The sequence below is a fragment of the Dermochelys coriacea genome, chromosome 1 (genome assembly GCF_009764565.3).
Source record: "Dermochelys coriacea isolate rDerCor1 chromosome 1, rDerCor1.pri.v4, whole genome shotgun sequence".
Classification (NCBI taxonomy): domain Eukaryota; kingdom Metazoa; phylum Chordata; order Testudines; family Dermochelyidae; genus Dermochelys; species Dermochelys coriacea.
In genome coordinates, this window is record NC_050068.2 from 204,243,571 (window position 1) to 204,266,061 (window position 22,491).

The 22,491-nt window shown below is 50.8% G+C and overlaps 1 protein-coding gene across 1 annotated transcript in view; it reads left to right on the forward strand.

Moving 5' to 3' along the window:
- TEX55 (testis expressed 55) overlaps positions 1–15,659 on the forward strand; it is a 20,862-nt gene extending 5,203 nt beyond the window's left edge. The window contains exons 2-4 of the mRNA XM_038373149.2: positions 7,600–7,992; positions 10,423–10,485; positions 11,150–15,659. Of these exons, the coding sequence (XP_038229077.1) occupies positions 7,600–7,992; positions 10,423–10,485; positions 11,150–11,251 (558 nt within the window). The 3' untranslated portion in view covers positions 11,252–15,659. The remainder of the gene's footprint in view (positions 1–7,599; positions 7,993–10,422; positions 10,486–11,149) is intronic.
- The last annotated feature ends 6,832 nt before the right edge of the window (positions 15,660–22,491 follow it).

Here is a 22,491-nt window from a genome sequence, read left to right on the forward strand (position 1 = left end):
CCCCACACACACACACCCCGCCCTCTACCTCTCCCCACACACACACACACACACATACCCCGCCCCTCTACCTCTCCCCCACACACACACACACACCCACACACCCGCCCCTCTACCTCTCCCCACACACACACACACACCCCGCCCTCCAACCTCTCCCCACACACACACACACACCCCGCCCTCTACCTCTCCCCACACACACACACACACCCCCGCCCTCTAACCTCCCCACCCCCACACACACACACACACCCCGCCCGTCTACCTCTCCCCACACACACACACACACACACACACACACCGCCCTCTACCTCTCCCCCACACACACACACACACACCCCGCCCCTCTACCTCTCCCCACACACCACACACCACCCCCGCCTCTCCTCCCCCACCCCACACACACACACACCCCGCCCCTCTACCTATCCCCACACACACACACACACACCACCCCGCCCCCTACCTCTCCCCACACACACACACCCCGCCCCTCTACCTCTCCCCACACACAAACACACCCGCCCCTCTACCTCTCCCCACACACACACACACCACCCCCGCCCCTCTACCTCTCCCCACCACACACACACACACCCCGCCCCTCTACCTCTCCCCACACACACACACACACACTCCCGCCTACCTCTCCCCACACACACACACACACACCCCGCCCTCTACCTCTCCCCCACACCACACACACACACACCCCGCCCCTCTACCTTCCCCACACACACACACACACAAACACACACCGCCCCTCTACCTCTCCCCCACACACACACACACACACACCCCGCCCCTCTACCTCTCCCACACACACACACACACACACCCCGCCCCTCTACCTCTCCCCACACACACACACACACACACCCCGCCCCTCTACCTCTCCCCACACACACACACACACACACCCCGCCCCTCTACCTCTCCCCACACACACACCCGCCCCTCTACCTCTCCGCACACACACACACACACACACACACACACACACCACCGCCCCTCTACCTCTCCCCACACACACACACACACCACCCCGCCCCTCTACCTCTCCTCACACACACACCACACACCCCGCCCCTCTACTCTCCCCACACACACACACACCCCGCCCCTCTACCTCTCCCCACACACACCACACACACACACACCCCGCCCCCTCTACCTCTCCCCCCACACACCACACACCCCGCCCCCTCTACCTCTCCCCACACACACACACACACACACACCCCGCCCCTCTACCTCTCCCCACACACACACACACACACACACACACACCGCCCTTCTACCTCTCCCCACACACCACACACCCCCACCCCTCTACCTCTCCCACACACACACACACACCCCGCCCCTCTACCTCTCCCACACACACACACACACACACACCCCGCCCTCCACCTCTCCCCCACACACACACACACCCCGCCCCTCTACCTCTCCCCACACACACAACACACACCCCGCCCCTCTACCTCTCCCCCACACACACACACACACCCCGCCCTCTACCTCTCCCCAAACACACCCACACACCCCGCCCCTCTACCTCTCCCCACACACACACCCCGCCCCTCTACCTCTCCCCACACACACAACCCGCCCCTCTACCTCTCCGCACACACACACACACACACACACACACCGCCCCTCTACCTCTCCCCACACACACACAACACACCCCGCCCCTCTACCTCTCCTCACACAACACACACCCCCCCCTCTACCTCTCCCCACACACACCACACACCCCGCCCCTCAACCTCTCCCCACCACACACACACACACACACCCCGCCCCTCTACCTCTCCCCACACACACACACCCACACACCGCCCCTCTACCTCTCTCCACACACACACACACACCCGCCCCTCTACCTCTCCCCACACACACACACACTCCGCCCCTCTACCTCTCCCCACACACACACACACACACCGCCCCTCTACCTCTCCCCACACACACACACACACACACCGCCCCTCTACCTCTCCCAACACACACAACCCCCGCCCCTCTACCTCTCCCCACACACACACACACACACACACATACCCCGCCCCTCTACCTCTCCCCCACACACCACACACACCGCCCCTCTACCTCTCCCCACACACACACACACACCCCGCCCCTCTACCTCTCCCCACACACACACACACACACCCGCCCCTCTACCTCTCCCCACACACACACACACACACTCCGCCCCTCTACCTCTCCCCACACACACACACACACTCCGCCCCTCTACCTCTCCCCACACACACACACACACACCGCCCCTCTACCTCTCCCCACACACACACACACACACACCGCCCCCTCTACCTCTCTCCACACACACACACACACACACACACCCCGCCCCTCTACCTCCCCACCACACACACACACCCCGCCCCTCTACCTCTCCCCACACACACACACCACCCCGCCCCTCTACCTCTCCCCCACACACACACACACACCCCGCCCCTCTACCTCTCCCCACCACACACACAAACACCACACCCCGCCCCTCTACCTCTCCCCACACACACACACACACACACACCCCGCCCTTCTACCTCTCCCACACACACACACACACACCCCGCCCTCTACCTCTCCCCACACACACACACACACACACACCGCCCCTCTACCTCTCCCCACACACACACACACACACCCCGCCCCTCTACCCTCCCCACACACACACACACACCACCCCGCCCCTCTACCTCCCCCACACACACACACACACACACACCCCGCCCCTCTACCTATCCCCACACACCACACACACACACCCGCCCCCTCTACCTCTCCCACACACACACACACACACACACACACCCTGCCCCTCTACCTCTCCCCACACACACACACACACACACACACCCCGCCCCTTCACCTCTCCCCACACACACACACACACACACACCCCGCCCCTCTACCTCTCCCCACACACACACACAACACACCCCCGCCCCTCTACCTCCCACACACACACACACACACCCCGCCCTCTACCTCTCCCCACACACACACACACACACACCCCGCCCCTCTACCTCTCCCCCACAACACACACACACACACACACACGCCCCTCTACCTCTCCCACACACACACACACACACACACACACCCCGCCCCTCTACCTCTCCCCACACACACACACACACACACCCCTCCCCTCTACCTCCCCCCCCACTCACACACATACCCCGCCCCTCTACCCCCCCCCCCACACACACCAACACACCCCGCCCCTCTACCTCTCCCCACACACACACACACACACACACACACACCGCCCCTCTACCTCTCCCACACACACACACACACACACACACACACCGCCCTCTCTACCTCTCCCCACACACACACACCAACACACCCCGCCCCTCTACTCTCCCCACACCACACACCACACACACACACACCCGCCCCTCTACTCTCCCCACACACACACACACACACACCCCGCCCCTCTCACCTCCCCCCACACACACACACACCCCGCCCTCCCCTCTACCTCCCCCCCCACACACACACACACCCCCCCCCCCCCCTCCCCCACCCCACACACACACCCACCCCGCCCCTCTACCTCTCCCACACACCCCACACACACACACACACCCACACACACCGCCCCTCTACCTCTCCCCACACACACACACACACACACCCGCCCCTCTACCTCTCCCCACCACACACACCCCGCCCCTCACCTCTCTCACACACACACACACACACCCCCCCCCTCTACCTCTCCCCCACACACACACACCACACCCCGCCCCTCGACCTCTCCCCACACACACACACACACCACACACCCGCCCCTCTACCTCTCCCCACACACACACCACACACACACACCCCGCCCCTCTACCTCTCCCCACACACACACACCACACACACCGCCCTTCTACCTCTCCCCCACACACCACCCCCCCCTCTACCTCTCCCCACACACACACACCACGCACACCCCGCGCCCTCTACTCTCCCCACACCACACACCGCACCACCGCCCCTCTACTCTCCCCACACACCACCACACACACACCCCCGCCGTTCTACCTCTCCCCACACACCCACACACACCCGCCCCTCTACCTCCCACACACACACACACACACACACACCCCGCCCCTCTACTCTCCCCCACACACACACAAACACACCCCGCCCCTCTACCTCTCCCCACACACACACACACCCCGCTCTCTACCTCTCCCCACACACACACACCCCGCCCCTCTACCTCTCCCCATACACACACCACACACCACACACACACACCCGCCCCTCTACCTCTCCTCACACACACACACCCCGCCCCCTACCTCTCCCCACACACACACACACACACACACCCCGCCCTCTACCTCTCCCCACACACACACACCCCCCGCCCCTCTACCTCTCCCCACACACACACACCCCGCCCCCTCCCTCCCCACCACACACCACACCCACACCCCCCCCCCCACTACCTCTCCCCACACACACACACACACACACCCCGCCCCTCTACCTCTCCCCCACCACCCACACACACACCCCCCCCTCTACCTCCCCCACACACACACACACACCCCGCCCCTCTACCTCTCCCCACCACACCACACACACCCCGCCCCTCTACCTCTCCCCACACACACACACACCCCGCCCCTCTACTCTCCCCCACACACACACACACACACACACCCCGCCCCTCTACCTCTCCCCACACACACACACACTCACCCCGCCCCTCTACCTCCTCCCCCACACACACACACCCCGCCCTGTACCTCTCCCCACACACACACACAAACCCCGCCCCTCTACCTCTCCCCACACACACACACACACACTCCGCCCCTCTACCTTTCCCCAACAACACCCACCACACCACACAGCCCTCCCCTCTACCTCCCCCCCCACACACACACCCCGCCCCTCTACCTCTCCCCACACCACACACACACACACACAACACACACCCGCCCTCTACCTCTCCCCACACCCACACACACACACACACACCCTGCCCTTCTACCTCTCCCCACACACACACACACCCCGCCCCCTACCTCTCCCCACACACACACACCCCCCGCCCCTCTACCTCTCCCCACATACACACACACACACACCCCGTCCCTCTACCTCTCCCCACACACACACACACACACCCCCGCCCCTACCTCTCCCCACACACACACACACACACACCCCCCCCTCTACCTCTCCCCAAACACACACCACCACACACACACCCACACACACCCCCCCCTCTACCTCTCCCCACACACACACACACACACACACACCGCCCCTCTACCTCTCCCCCCCACACACACACCCCCGCCCCTCTACCTCTCCCCACACACACGCACACACCCCGCCCTCTACCTCTCCCCACACACACACACACACACACCCCCCCCTCCTCCTCTCCCCACACACACACACACACACACACACCCCCCCCTCTACCTCTCCCCACAACACACACACACACACCCCGCCCCACAACCTCTCCCCACACACAACACACACACACACACACCCGCCCCTCTAACTCTCCCACAACACACCACACACACACCCGGCCCCTCTCCCTCTCCCCACACACACACACACACACCCCGCCCCTCTACCTCTCACACCCACCCACACAACATCACCCCGCCCACTCTACCTCGCCCCCACCACACACACACACACACCCCGCCCCTCTCCCTCTCCCCACACACACACACACACACACCCCCGCCCCTCTACCTCCTCCCCACACACACACACACACCCCCGCCCCTCTACCTCTTCCCACCACACACACACACACACCGCCCGTCTACCTCTCCCCACACACACACACACACACACACCCCGCCCCTCTACCTCTCCCCACACAAACACACCCCGCCCCTCTATCTCTCCCCACACCCACACACACACACACACCACCCACCCCCTCTACCTCTCCCCACACACACACACACCCCCCGCCCCTCTACCTCTCCCCACACACACACACACACCCCGCCCCTCTACCTCTCCCCACACACACACACACACACACACACACTGCCCCCCGCATTGCCCAACCTGTCACCCCTCACCCAGACACCCCCCCAACACACACACTTGCTGCCCCCTCTACCTCTCCCCACACACGCACACACTGCCCCCCGCATTTCCCAACCTATCACCCACACGCACACCCAGACACCCCCCGACACACACCTTCTGCCCCCTCTACCTCTCCCCACACACTGCCCCCCGCATTGCTCAACCTGTCACCCCTCACACACACCGAGACACACACCCCCAACATCCCCCCAAACACACACACCTGCTGCCCCCTCTACCTCTCCCCACACACTGCCCCCCGCATTGCTCAACCTGTCACCCCTCACACACACCCAGACACACACCCCCCGACATCTCCCCAAAGACACACACCTGCTGCCCCCTCTACCTCTCCCCACACACGCACACACTGCTCCCCCACATTGCCCAACCTGTCACCCCTCACACACACCCCCAGACACCCCCCCAGACACTCACCCCCAGACACACAAACACCTGCTGCCCCTCTACATCTCCCCACACACGCACACACTGCCCCCCGCATTGCCCAACCTATCACCCCCCCTTCACACACACACACACACACCCCCACTGCCCTCTTTACACAACACTCTCACCCCGCACAATGTGTGTCTGATAAAATGCAAATCCCAAAAGCGCACTATGGAGCCATGCTACCAGCTATCAGCCTGTCACACTGACTGGCTGTGTGTGTAATTTGGACAAATCATTGCTCTCTGTTCATTTGTTTTCCTCCCCGCTGTCAAATGGGCAGAGTGATATTCACTCATTATCATAATACCTAGCCCTTATTGTCCATAGAGCTGAAAGTACTGAACAAGGCAGGTGAATACCATTATCCCCATTTTACCAGTAGGGTAACTGAGACAGGGAAAGGTCAAGTGACTTGCCTCCAGTCACCCAGAGGAGTGAGCAGAACTTGAGTCTCCTGAATCCCACACCAGGACTCTAGCCCCTGCTGAAGCACACTGCCATCTAAGGATGAAAAGCACTGTTTTGTATAAGCTCTCAGCCTCTGTGGATATTCTTATTTGCTGTTGAGTTTTAAAAATAGATGCCTCTTAGAGAAGGTAGGATTGCAGAGCCATGTGTTGCTTAAACTTCTTTCTGAGATGGAAAAGAAAGAGACTGAAATCCTGGCCCTATGGAAGTCAATGAGAGATTTGTCATTCATTGACTTCTATGAAGCCAGGATCTCGCCCAGAAAGTAGCATCTCTTATATGAGGAATAGAAAATTCATATTCCCCTTTTCAGTCATACTAGAAAGAGATGAAGCCTACACCAGTGCCAGCCTATCCCAGAAATATGTGCTATAACAAATGGTGGAGGAGCCCTTGCTGTAGGAGCTGTAGCTACAAAGGAATCCTGGACCTCATCCCACTCTCATATAAAAGGGTGTAGTAATGTAATGTGTCTAGTGCACAAGTCTATGCATTTAAAATATATTTTTAAAATGTGTTAAATGTTTTTAGCCTAAGCCTGAAGAAGTAGGAATGACTGAAGTGCAGGAGCCTGTTGAATCACCAGCAGCAGTGATTGAGTCTCCTCGGGAAGAGTCACCTATAGTTGAATTGCCAACATCAGTGGACCAGTTACCTACAGATGAATTGCCAGGGTCTGTGGCCGAATCATCTGTGGCTGAATTGCCAACAACTATGGTCAAAGCACCTGTGTATGAATTGTTACCATCTGTGGGCAAGCCACCTGTGGCTGAACCAGCAGAGACTGTAGTCGAAGCACCTGTGGCTGAACCAGCAGAGACTGTAGTCGAATCCCCAGAAGCTGAAGAGCCTATGGTGTATGAAGACCCCTTTGAAGTTTCTCTTATGTACATGGAGAAACATAACATTCTGCAGATATTTCAGGTGAACTTTTCCTTTCCATCTTCTTTTCTTCTCCCAGTGACTCACTTGAGAAACAGAACCTAAAGTTAGCTTGTCAGTGTTGTACTGAGTCAAATATCTGTCCACAGGCTCCCTCTGCTCCTTGCCTCATATTGGCTCATGGCCAAACCATGGAAATTGGAAGGCTGATCATTTCCAGTGGTTAAAGCAGATCGAAATAAGGGAGGGAACTTGACCAGCCAGGTGGCTGTCATCCCAGGTCACAATCCTATTTGTGATGCCTCATTACATCATCTTCTGGTGACTGCATGCAGGAAGAGGAAGAGAATGGGGACAAAAGAAGAAATGAATCTGACAGGCATTCCCATCCCCAAGCAGCAGGGCCATATCCAAGCAAAGTGTGTGTGTGGGGGGGGGGGATATATGCTGTATGCAGTTAGTGGAGCTGGGGGCAGCACGTCCTTGGTGCTCTCCATTTCCATTCCTGTAAATGGCTTATCTACAATTGACCAGGATGGAGACTCTATATTGATGTGACAACACAAATGAGAGGAAAGGAGGATTCTGTTTCCCCATCCTCCTTTCTCATTCCCCCCAAAAATCCCTGTACTGAAGGCATTTGAGAGTACTTTTATGGAGAATCTATTATTTATTACTCCAGTAGTACCTGGAGGGCCAAGACAAGATCAGGCCTTGTCCTGTGATTGTCTATCTAGATTTAGGGCAGGGACTGTCAAAGGGTAGGATAAATAAAGTATTATTAAATCCATAAAAAGAACCGGAGTACTTGTGGCACCTTAGAGACTAACACATTTATTAGAGCATATGCTTTCGTGGGCTACAGCCCACTTCATCGGAGGCATAGAATGGAACACATAGTAAGAAGATATATATATATATACATACACAGAAGGTGAAGTTGCCATGCAAACTGTAAAAGGCTAATTAATTAAGATGAACTATTATCAGCAAGAGGAAAAAAAACCTTTTGTAGTGATAATCAAGATGGCCCATTTAGACAGTTGACAAGAAAGTGTGAGGATACTTAACACGGGGAAATAGATTCAATATGTGTAGTGACCCAGCCACTCCCAGTCAAACCCAAGTTAATGGTATCTAGTTTGCATATTAATTCAAGCTCAGCAGTTTCTCCTTGGAGTCTGTTTTTGAAGCTTTTCTGTTGCAAAATTGCCACCCTTAAGTCTTTTACTGAGTGGCCAGAGAGGTTGAAGTGTTCTCCTTCTGGTTTTTGAATGTTATAATTCCTGAAGTCAGATTTGTGTCCATTTATTCTTTTGCGTAGACACTGTCCGGTGGGCCAATGTACATGGCAGAGGGGCATTGCTGGCACACGATGGCATACATCACATTGGTAGATGAGCAGGTGAACGAGCCCCTGATGGCGTGGGTAATGCGATTAGGGCCTATGATGTTGTCACTTGAATAAATATGTGGGCAGAGTTGGCATCGGGCTTTGTTGCAAGGATAGGTTCCTGGGTTAGTGTTTTTGTTGTGTGGTGTGTGGTTGCTGGAGAGTATTTGCTTCATGTTGGAGGGCTGTCTGTCTGATGTCTTTATGTGGATACAGACTAACATGGCTACTACTCTGAAACCTATTAAAACCATGTTACAGATGGGGAACTGAGGTACAACAAGTCTATGTGACATGCCCAGGGTCACAGGGGAAGAAGCACAAATTGAATCGAAGTCTCCTAAGTCACAGTCCAGAGCCTTAGCCACAAGTTTAGCCTTTCTTTCTTTGGTGCCCCCAGCCCCCACTGAACCAGGAGGGAGAGTATCCTTCTTCCCCTTGCTCCTGGGAAGGAAGGCAGTGAGTGTTTTTGAGAGGGAAGTGGGCGGGTTCTTCATCTCCTTTGGCTACCTGCAGAGGAAGGGAAGCTGGCTTTTTCTTTTCTTGTCTTTATCAGCCCAGGTCCTGCATTATTGCTCATGGTCCTGTTTTGTTCCGAAATGTTTATAGCTAAAAATAATAGAACAAATATCTAAATCCAGGAACAAAAGTTAAACTTACGAGGTGGTGATTGCTTGGATCACTCTTCTTTCCTTTTCAGCAGACCAGTAACCTATTAGCTTTATTCCAATCCTTAGTGCCTCCAGCATTTTCCATGGGTTCTGAACCATAATTGCCAGTGATTGAGTAAACTTAGTATCCAATTCCCATGACATATTGTCCAGTCTAGCTCATTTGTATTTGTTCACATTTTCTAAATGTTCCTGTACCTGTTTCTATCAATACTAGTATTTACAAGTTCTCCGTTACTTGCTCACACCTCTTTATTTTTCCATCCATCCAGTACCACATCCCAAATACTCAGTAATCTCATCCCAAAAGACTGGGCATCCCTGCCCTCAGCAGAACTTTCTGCATCCTTGAACCTGTTACCCGCCTTCAGCAGGGAAATCTAATAATGCTCTCACTTTCTTTCTCAGGAGATCACTGAAAACTTGGTGTATGAGAAGCCCGATGACCCCTTGCAGTTCATGTTGCTGCAGGTATGGAGTCTTTTGGGGGACACACTGAGCCTGTCTTCTAGGTCTGCAGCAGAATCCAATTGTGCCTGAGCAGGCTGGAGCAGCAGTGAAGCCATGAATATTCCTCTTGCTATGAGTCTTGGCACTTGGAAGGAGGAGGATAGAACAGGGGAAGAATGCCCTGGATGACAGGGTCTGAGTGTGTTTTAAAGGAGCAGGACATGGCAGGTTGGGGAAACAAGGCTGGAGGGTAAGGTCAGTGTGTGGAAGGGAAGGATATAGCAGGAGACAGTGCGGTATATCGATCCTTCAAGACAGTGTCTGGAATTGTGAGGGGAGGATCATGGACAGAGAAAGATTTATCAGCAATGGGAGGGTTTTAAAATACAGAGAACTAAAAGCTTGTGGAGTGAGAGACAGTGGGGATGGGGAGGGAATGAGGGGGAGTGCACAACAGGGTATGGGAGGGGATTATAGTAAAGATAGAAGAGAAGGAAGGGCAGAAAGAGGATCCCTTTCATCACTCCCCTCTCCCAGGGAGATGGTCCCCACTGGTTTTAAAGGGGACCCAAGCCTTGTCCTGTACTTCAGTTTTCAGAGCTAGCAGAAGCAGTTGTGGTGCTATCTTTGGGCTCCAGTGTTATGGCATTGGAGAGTGATTTGACCATTTTCTTCTCCTCCCCAGGTGCAGTCCATGATGAACAAGCAGCTGGAAATGGAGGAGGAGGAGGAGCTGGGCGGTGACAGCTTCTACACAGCAGAGAACTTTTCTGGTGGCCACCAGTGACTTTGGCAACATGGTTGTTAGCACAGGGCCTCTGGCTAACACTGCACTTGCACACTTGGTAGAAATTATTTTCAACAGGTCTGATGGTAACTGAGCTTCCTGGCTTCTCTTGTTCTGGGTGCTGTGCTTCCAACTGCTTGTAAATTATGCGACTGCATGTTATCGATACACAAACCTCCTAAGAAACACAAACAAACACACACACAACCCTCTGAACATTCCTGCCAAACCCACCACACAGCTTGTACACACAGAGGCTACTTTTCTGTGAACACAGACTCTACAGCTCTGATCACACACATGCACAGACAATAGCACAAACCCACAGCAACCAGACTTAATGGCTATAGACCCAACCACCCTTGAACACTTGCACATGTTTATACCGTCTCTGTTCTGTTTTGGTGGGTGGTCTGTCGTATAACACTCCACTACATAACAGTTTGGAACTCCAGTGTCCACACTGGGAGGGGCTGTCTCTGTCCCTCTCCCTCCCAGAACCCCCTTGTCCCACACTGGAAGGGGCGGTCTCCCCCTCAGCTATCCTTGCTGAGTTCAGATCACTCTGTCCTTCTGCATTCTTCTCTCTGCCGTGGCATGTACAATTCCTATACACACACAACTAGAAGGTGAAGTTAAGGTTGCAGGGACATATGTGTGGCTTCAGAGCATATCACCTCTTAAAAATACTAGTTGAATAAAAAACAAAAACAACTGTTAGAAACCCAGGACATTTAGAGTTAAAAGCTACTTCTCAAACAAGTAACTCAAATTACCGTTATCTATCTATCATTCAAGTTGCTTATACGTAGGGTGACCATATTTCCCAAAAGGAAAACGGGACACCGTGCAGGGGTGGCCCAAGCACCCGGTACCCCTCCCCACCACGGAGCTGGCTGGAGCCACTCACCGGAGCCTCCTCCACTGCCCATGGGGCCTGAGCCACTCACCCAAGCCCTGCCCTCCCATTATCCATATGGTGTCACTGCTTGCTTGCGCCCTGCCTGCCCCCCCGGCAGTGCCCTGCCTCCCACCCCCTGCACCAGGCTAGCATCGCCACTCCCCCTACCTCACGTTCCTCCACACCCCACTTTTTTGACACAAGTGGGCATTTGTCACGTTTGTTCTTGCCAACTGATCAAATTGGCAAGACCAAACGAGACAAATGCCTACTTTTTCCAAAAAAGTCAGGACGGCCGGGACAGGGCTTAAAAAAGGGACTGTCCTGGCCAAAAAGGGACATGTGGTCACCCTACTTATATGTTCCTCATCACCATAGTATCTGAGTGCCTATCTCTGCCCCCTAGAAAAGTTTGCCTATACTGCAGGCAAAGAAAGATGGTATAGAAAATGAGTACTGTAGAACACTGGCTTTATAATTGATTTCGTGCATACCTATCTCCAGTACTTCGTGTGCTGTTCTGGCACCAGGCTGACCTTTGCTCTTTTTAGGTAAGTGCTTTAATTGCATGATCTAGGTCTTTGAGGTTTATATATAGTCACATGCTAGCTCTGTATCTAATGGCATTTGAATAGTTACCTAATGCCGGTCCTTTCCACTCAAGGATCTCCAAGCACTCAGAACTATTAGTTAATCTACTGTATTCCATTTTAGAGGCACGTGAGTACCATCTTTCTTTTACAAATAGAGCATGATCCTGTAAGGCATGGAGGACCAGATTTTTATGGATCTTTAGGTGTCTAAAGATGCTAATAAGCACCTCGTGGGTTTTTAAAGTGTCCTTAGCAGGTTAAGTATCAGAGGGGTAGCCGTGTTAGTCTGGATCTGACTAACACGGCTACCCCTCTGATACTTGACACCATGCAAGGCACTACATTTAGCCGTATGGAGTGGGAATCCATCAACCTCATGAAGAAACTTGCACAAGTACAGACAGATATCATCTTCCTTTCCAAATGCAAATGGATGGACATCATACCAAATGGACTGAAGGTGAAAAATCCATTGCTATCTACATACTGCACAGCAGTTCATTTGCAAATTTGACACCATCAGCTCAGGATTAAATAAAGACTGTGAATGGCTAGCCAACTACAAAAGCAGTTTCTGCTCCCTTGGGGTTCACACCTCAGCTGCTAGAAGAGGGCCTCATCCTCCCTGATTGAACTAATCTCGTTATCCCTAGCCAGATTCTTGCTTCCATATTTATACCTGCCTCCGGAAATTTCCACTACATCCAACGAAGTGGATATTCACCCACGAAATCTTATGTTCCAATACGTCTGTTAGTCTATACGGTGCCACAAGACTCTTTGACAGGTTTCAGAGTAGCAGCCGTGTTAGTCTGTATCCATAAAAAGAAAAGGAGTACTTGTGGCACCTTAGAGACTAACAAATTTATTTGAGCGGATACAGACTAACACAGCTACTACTCTGAAACCTGTCAAAGAGTCCTGTGGCACCATACAGGACTCTTTGCCGCTTTAGCAGGTTAGGTACTTAACTCCTATTGAATCACTTAGGCACTTTTGACATTCCCATTAGGTGCCTATCTGGCCCTGAGTGCCCTCAACACCTGAGAGAATTGGACCCTTAATGAAATATGGGGGAATGATTGTTTTCAACCTGGTGGTATTTGTCTAACCAAGACTTTTTGTAAAACACTTTGATGTACACTGAGTCTGATTGTTAGGAAGGCTGGAAAGCAGCAGCATTACTGTATGATTAAGACTGAGGCTTTCTAGCTTTTTGTGGCCACCTATCAAAGGAAACTTTATTTGAGATGGATAAGTTAGTGTGTGTTTCTGATTCTTTTGCCAGAATATTGCTGTGAAACAGAGTTAACATGCCAGGGGTGCCTGGCTTAAAAAATGCAACTTTAACTTTAATGAATTTACTGAGTTTCTAACATTTAAGTATTGTGTTTTGTTGTTTGTTTTTTAATTTCTAACATTCCTGAAAGGCCATGTGTTGTGCCTGCAGCTGTAACTTCACATTACTGAAGTTTTTTGTGGGGGCGATTTCCTCAGTTTCTTTTAAATAGCCCTGAGGTTGGCTGGAGAGGAGCCCTGGCCTATTCCCACAAATCCTATGAGTTTTGCAAGAGGGGAGGCTCAAACTGGCAGTCCTTAGGCGGTCCAGGGGAAAGAATACCTCTTTGGTCTGCTGATTGCATCAACTCCTACTACTAACATCTCCACCCATTCTTGGAGGGGAGGCTTCCCATGGGTGCACATAAAGGGAGCTGAACTCCTGCAAATTTCTGTAAGTCCACAGGAACAAGGCTCTTCTCCTGCAGGGAACAGGAATATAGCTCCATTCCTTTCAACTGCATGATGTTTGAAGGACTGGAGCTGGCTGCCTATGGTTGGCAAGAGAGTTGGGTGAGGACTGTAGAACTAAGAAAAACCTCCCTCTTGGTCCTCAGGAGGTCCACTAGGAGAAAGGACTGGCTGAGAACAGGACTTTGATGGGGGCAGCCATTACCCATTCCCCTGAACTTCCTGCAGCCCACAGAAATAGGGAGACCTGCTTGTGAACCTTCCAGTGGAAAAATCTCTTTTTCCCCCCCTTTGACAAGCCTTCTGAGTTGACCACATTACACTTTTAGCTCTATCTCTGCAAGGAAAAGGGCTGGAGGCTTACCTTTTTTAAAAAAATGAAAGCTAAGGTCTCCAGCAATCATATGATGTCTTGTATTCAGATTGCCAGAGATGACCTTCCTGGCAACATTACAGAATGAAATTTAAATAATTCTTAAAATCAAATTTTAAACACTACATTTTGGACCTGGGTATCTCAGCTAAGGGAGTCCAGTAAAGTAGATTTTATCACAGTCCTTTCTATCAGAAGAATTATGTGGAACCCTGGACATCTCTATTTAGGATGTCATAATCAGAACCCCCTTCTCTGATTTGCTTCAAATTAGAAAAAAAAAATCTACCTCAGCCCTAGATATAACCAGAAAATTTTGAGGGTGGTATTCTTTGCGGGGTGAGGGGAGTTCAGTCAAGGAAAGAGGAAGCAAATCAGAGTTTAAAAAGGAAACTTAATTGCAGTCTTACCTTTGGAAGGGCTGTCCCTATTCTGTAACGATTCCCCCTAAACCATGGTTCCCTGTTGATAAGTAGATACAGAGTGGCACAACTATCTCTAATAGCAACTGGCAAACTTCTTGTTGTCTTCAATGCTCTGAAGGAACTCTCAGTTCACTGTGGGACATGGTACCATCCCACAGACTATTTCATATACAAATCTGACTATTCTATATAGGTTCTTAAACTGTGCTCATCACCGTAGTACCTGAGTGATTTCCAGTGGTTTATTAAGCAACATGACTAACATCTGTCACACATTGTTAGCACAGTTGTCAACTTTCCCGTGGTAAATAAGCACACTGACTTTCACAATAAGCCAAAAATCAAGCTAATCTCATTTTAAAACAAGGCCAAAACAAGCCAATGCCTAAGAACCCCAACACTCTATGTGACTAGATCCCTCCAGTGTGCCGTCTGGGACTGTGGTGGGCCCGCTGTGCACCCCTTACTCTCTTCCCCCCACCGTGTTCCTGCTTGCCCCTTGCCTGCCCCCCCATTGTCCCTGCTTGCTGGGAGCCGATCTAAATAAAAGAAGCTACAAGCCAAAAACTAGCCAACAAGCAACTCACAAGCCAATTAAGCCAAAAACAAGCCCAATTTGTGGTTTTTTTCGCCAGTTTGGCATGTCTGGTTGTTAGTTCTCCCCCTGCAGAGAGAATGAGAGAAGTGTGTGCAATGGAGTGTCTTGTTTGGTTAGGGGTTTTTTGGTTTTGTTTTATTAATGTACACACTCCTCTGCACTTGGAGCGGAAGGTGGTGAGGTTGCAATGGTCCTTATCTCCTGGGGTAGTTCATCCCACTGTCAAGGACCAGCATCCGAAAAAGCTCTGTCATCTGCACAGATGAGCTTTATCTTTGTCGCAGAGAGGTCCATTGACTGACATACACAGGCATGACACTCAGCACTGGCATGATACAGAGCTATGGGCCTCATGATCATAGGAGTGGCTGCTCCGTGGATCCTTGCTAATGGTAGAAGGATGACCCCCATGAGCTGAACTTGTAGGGACTGCCCACAAAGAAATCAGATCAGCCTCCAAATTGATCGGTTAGATCTGAGGCCAAGAACAGAATTTTTTGCAACATCTCTGCATGGGATTTAAAATGAGCCAGACTCCCCAACAAGATGAAAGTGTTGTCTGAGTACAGCCTCTGATCGTGTGCATAGAAATGTTATATCTCTCTTGATTAAAGTTCTTTTGCAAAGATCAGCCTAGGCAGCTTAATTGGCTGCTGTGCTTTTTACATCAGGCAAAATGTATAGATGGGCTCTCTCTTCAATGGCCAGCTGCTTATGGCATAGTGCATTACTGCTTGATAAAGACTCCTTGGGATAGAATAATCACTGCATGTCACTTCTTAAAGCTGGTGTAACTCCATTGATTTCAAAGGTGTTACACAGATAAACTTTGATTAGTCAGTGGTGAGTCAGGTCTCTAGTCTTTGGGGGCCAAAGTTAGGGCTTTGTCCAGTAGCCCTTGCACAGATGAATAGTACTCTTGGGGTCTTGTGACAGAGCACTCTATTCACTGGTGGTTGGCACCTGCTCCTGGCTGTTATGGGGATTAGCTCTGACAGGCCAACACCTCTTCCTGCAATTGCACTCCAGCACTCTCTCTTTCTCACTCTGCACCCCCTCTGTCTCACCAGGAACTGCAGCTTCTTCTTTGTGACTCAGCCCTTCAGCCAGGTCAGTACTTGATTTCCCCTTCCAGGGTGTCTTTCAAAGTCTCTTTCTGCAGGCAGTCCTCACACCCACTGCCCTGACTATGTCACTCCTGCAGTGACTACAGTAGTCTTCCTAGTCACTGCCCTTAGCAATACCACTCTGCAGTGGTTGGTAGGGGAACCCAGGCCCACCCTCTGCTCAGAACAGTCCAGAGCTCTGTAGTGAACAATTAAGGTCTGCATCTATACAACCTTTTTGCTCACACCTCCAGACTCCTTCTACCATCCTTCCTATGCCTCGCCTCCTCAGGTAGAGGGCCCACAGGTTCCTCCTTGCTGCTCCCCACACTGTTGCTGGCCTCCTGGTTTTATAGACACCTCGCCTGTTCCATCACAGATGAGCTTCCTTCTAATTAGCCCCCTCCACACAACCTAGGCAGCTTAATTTGCTGATTGGGCCCATTTGGTCTAATTCAGCTCTTGCAGGGCAGGTGGGGGGTACACCCCATCACAGGTCTGAACATGGTATAGACTGCAGTTTCAAGCCATTAAGTGGGAAAGTGTGTGTGTGCACATGCACACACACATAACAGTGACATAATGGAAAGGTAATAGAGATGTTTGGTAGGTTGGCATGTTATAAGACTGTGCAGAGCTCTTCTGCTGGATCACCCTGCTATCAGTGCTAGAACCCTGGAGACAGATTATTTATGCTGACTTTCAGCCAAGTCTACACTAGAAAGCTTACAGCAACACATCTGTACCAATACAGCTGTGCTGCTATAAGATCGCTCATGTAGCCGCTCTGTGCCAACAGGAGAGAGCTCTCTCATCAACATAATAAAACCATCTCCATGGCAGTAGCCATGTCAGCAGGAGAAGCTCTCTTGCTGACATTGCGCTGTCCACACCAGCGCTTCTGTCGTGATACCAGTCAGCTCTGTGTTCTTGGGGAACCAGGGCGCAGTATCCAGCCTGTCTAACTCATGAAAGACACCTCTGCACCAGCCTCTCCTTAAACCAAAACCCATCAGAGAAAAAAACTTGCAGAGAGCAGTGAAGGGTAGATGGGAGACCCACCTAGACCCCTCCTGTCAAGGGTAACACGATTAAGACATCTCCATTAGCATACAGAATGAAGAACAGAGACAACTCCCCTAGCCTCATCTGCATGAAAGATGGGACAGGGATTAGCATAAAGAATGAAGAACAGAGAACCGCACTGAGCTCTAGGACCAGAAAAGCAGGGAAGCACTGCATCATGGGGAATCTCTGCTCCAGATGTTAATGAACCTACTCCTGCACACACTCAGCTCAGCAATTATCCGACCAATTCTAGTAATAAATCCTTGATTGATATCCAAAATATTGAAGCAGCCTAGTTGCAATGTGAGCTCCCTGGAAGAAAACATCACCCATAGCCAAGAGTGATCAGCTTCTATTTTCTAGCCTAAAGAAAACCTTTAAGTAATCAGTTTACCTATAAACAAATCTAGTGTTCTCCCTTGAACCATTGTATTTTCTCTACAAAAATCCTTACTCACCCTCCAGTCAGTGTTCTGATGCATGGATCAAAACTCTACATCAGTTCCACTGGAACTCCATCTCCTGACTGATTGTGCTGTGGGCTCTGCCTGTCTCCAGCACTCAGGACCCTGAGCTACTGCCATCACCTGGGAACCCCAACCAGTTCAAGCCTCCTGAAGTGGGTGAGATCCCTCTCTCTCTCTCTCTTTTCTTTTCTACCTAAGGTGTTAACCTTTAATAATGTATGTTATGTTGGTTTAGGCCCTCCTTGTGTAGTCATCACTATTATTCAATAAATAACTTTTATGATTAAGCTGGTTGTGTCTCTCTCTCTCTCTGAACTTTACTCTTTTGTGTTTTTAGCTTCTCCCATTTACTCTGCAGCAATGCTTTTTTTACCTAAGCTAAAGATCCCTGTAGCGCCCAAAAATAGTGTGGGATTTGCTATCAAGTGGGTTACTACCAGTACAATTGTGACGTGAAAGTGGGGATAGGGACATGTTAAACCTGTGGCACATAAGGGTAGGAAGCTGAAAGTGCTGCTCGGCCCAGCCTATTGAGACCAGGGGCACATAAGGGTGACAGCTTGAAGGTGCTGCTTAACCCAGCCCAGTGAATACAGGGACATAAAAGAGGATCAGCTTAAGAGTGCTGATTGACCTGGTCAGCTCAGACTTTCTCTGTTAGTTTGTGTGTGCATGTGTTCATCTAGTCCTAGGGCTGGAGGAACGCAGTCCTGGGGAACCTAGGTCCTGCAGAATAGTTCCATTGGGAGGGGACTTGCAGAAGGGAGAAGTAGAGCTCCATATGAACACACAAGTGACATAAGCAGTACATTAATAGAATTACAGAACGCCCCCTCCCCAGAAGAGTAACCCTAATAAATGAAAAAAGAAAAGGAGTACTTGTGGCACCTTAGAGACTAACAAATTTATTAGAGCATAAGCTTTCGTGAGCTACAGCTTGCTTCATTGGATGCATTTGGTGGACCACCAAATGCATTTTTCCACCAAATGCATCCAATGAAGTGAGCTGTAGCTCACGAAAGCTTATGCTCTAATAAATTTGTTAGTCTCTAAGGTGCCACAAGTCCTCCTTTTCTTTTTGCGAATACAGACTAACACGGCTGCTATTCTGAAACCTAATAAATGAGCATACCCCAAAGTAACAGGCATATCTGGTAACAGTCAGTGTAACTTATGTCGCTCAGGGATGTGTTTTTTCACACCCCTGAGCAACATATGTTATACTGACAAAAGTGGTAGTGTAGACATGCTCTTATTCTGTTATCAAATCACTGGCGTCCTACATGTGCCAACTCCAGCGTAGGAATGCATTTGAAACAGAAGGAACTAAAAGCAGGGACAAAGAAGTCCTGCATGAAAAAACCCTGGCAACAGCCAAGCCTCGGAGAATGCTTTAGCTGAGTTCTGTGTTACCTTGCTATTTAAGTTCATATTAAAGTCAAATCTAAGTAAAGAGGGTAAGTTTGGTGGGTATTCCCTATTGGGAGTGGAATCAGAGCATGTTAGCTTCCAATGAAAATATAGCAGGTCAATGGGCCCATGTCCCATCATAATGCTGCTGAACTCCTTTAGGCACATGGTTTTCCCTTTTACACCTTCATTTTAACCTGGGTGCCAAGCAAGAATGAGCCCTGTCTGGACCATTTTCAGAGAAAGCTGCAAGGCCCAGTTTTACTCAAAAGCCTTCTGTCACAATTTAAGGCAACTGCACCTGTATTCCTCCCACATGGTGCAGCCAGGGCACCCGCTCTAGGCTCTTGGCCCCTCAGCCATCACCTCTCTTGGGCAGAGACCCACATCTCTTTCCCTCCTGACCAGGGTTTTTCCAGGCTGCACAGTTCCCCACTTATACTGTAAGTTCCCCAGCAAGCCAGAATGCCTAAGCAGGCCAGTGGCTGCCCTTTGCTTTCTCTCCAGCAGCTATAAACAGTGAAATTGCCCACGGCTAGAAGTTACCACAAACCCCTTTCTAAGCAAGCACATTCATTTCTAAGGTGAAAGCATTCCAGAGAAAACATATTAAAACAATAGCCAAACCTACACACAGGCTACTAAGTTTGCCAGAGATCACCCCAACTCCAACAACAGCTCCAGCAAGGGAGCAGTCCTTCATATCCCAAGAGGTTGTTCTGTAGTTACAAATTCATGGGAGGTGTTAGCTCAGAACAAGCATCCCTGTGAATCTGTGAATCCCTCTTTTATACAGTTTGAGCCTTTGATCTTGGGACTCTAGAACAGATTATCAGCAGACAATCACTCTCTCCTCAGGGCATAGCTTCAAAGTCTGGGTTTTTGCATAACTGAAGGGAGGAGCCGGGGCCGGAGGGGGGGGGACGGGCGAAGAATTTGCATTCTCCTCCCCCTAGCTATTTCACAGGAAATCCACTTCGCATGTTTTATCCCAAAAGTTGATTCTTATCTGCTACATTGTTCAATATAGTCCTTTGAGTATCCAGGCCCACAATAATACATACCTTTTGCATTTAATACAATGGACTCTAAAGATGCTTAACCTTAATTCAATAAGATTCCCCCAAGATATTGCAGGAAATTGCCATATCCATCACTCCTTCTCTCAGTAACTAAGGCTGAAGATAGACCTGTGAACAGAGCAGGAGGAATAAGAAAGGGGAGCCTTTTATGAGCAGTTTCAATGCATTCTTCATTTTGAATCTGAAACTGATTGCAGACTGTGCAATGATGGGTGCACCAGAAATATTTTTGATGAATAAATGGACAGATAGCTGCTCTCCTTCATCCCACTAAGAACTGGTTGTGATTATGTTCAGAGCACCTAGTGCCCTACTTCTCCAGCTGGAGACTAATGTAAGGCACTTATTGTCCTTCAAGAGCTAAGAAGGCTACTTCAGTGGCACTTCCAGCCAGGATACAGGAGAGGTTGGGGTAAGCTATGTAAGTTGGAAATGCAGAATATGCAAGGGCAGAGTAATTACTGGTGTAATTTCATTAGCAGCAGTGGAATTACACCAGGGAAGAATCAAACATTTTGTGGTTGCTTTTTGCCCTGCACTGCCTCTGGCGAGACCTAAATTAATTTCCTACTCCTCATCACTCATTCCTCCAGGCAGCAGGAGATGGGAGATGTAGAGCCAACACACTAAGGCTTTGTCTACACTGGCAGTTTCATCGTTAAAACTTTTGTCACTCTGGGGTATGAAAAACACCCCCATGAATGCTAGAAGTTTTAACAACGAAAAACGCTGGCGTGATCAGGACTGTGTGGGCAGAAGCCACGCTCCTGTTGACGAAGCTACCGCCCCTCATTGGGGGGGGGTGTTATTTTGTCATCGGGAGAGCTCTCACCCAGCAACGAAGAGCGGCTACACTGCGCACCATACAACAGCGCAGCCGCAACGGCACAACCACACTGTTGTAAGGTGCGCAGAGTAGCCATAGCCTTAGGCTCTGCAGCACGCTGTAGCAGCTCTTCTGGGCAATTAAAGAGTGGGGCTGAGACAGTCCGAATTATTACGAATGTTGTTAACTGTATTACAGTCAGTCCCAGGGGGCCTGGTTAGGGAGTAGAGCCCCACTATGCTCTATGCTGCACAAACACAGAACACAAAAACAAAAGCTGCCCCAAAGAGCTTATGATCTAAATATAAAACAAGCGATCCAGCTGGATACAGACAGATAGGGGAGCACATGGAAATTATTAGTATTGGGGTTTGTTTTGTTTTTTGGTGCTGGTAACATTCACACAGTGCTAGATGTTTCCATACTTCAAGGATAATCCCTGCCCTGAAGAGCTCACAGTCTCAGGACAGGCAGAGAGGTAGATAGAGGTTAGGGCATGCGAATAATACAAAGGGATTTTTTAAATACAAATCAATGGCATTCCCTGTCGGCAGCATGGCACCCATGGGTTTTCAAAAACAGACTGAAGAGTGGACAGGGGTCTTCAGTACCAGAGGAGTCCCAGACACACTTCCTGGGCTA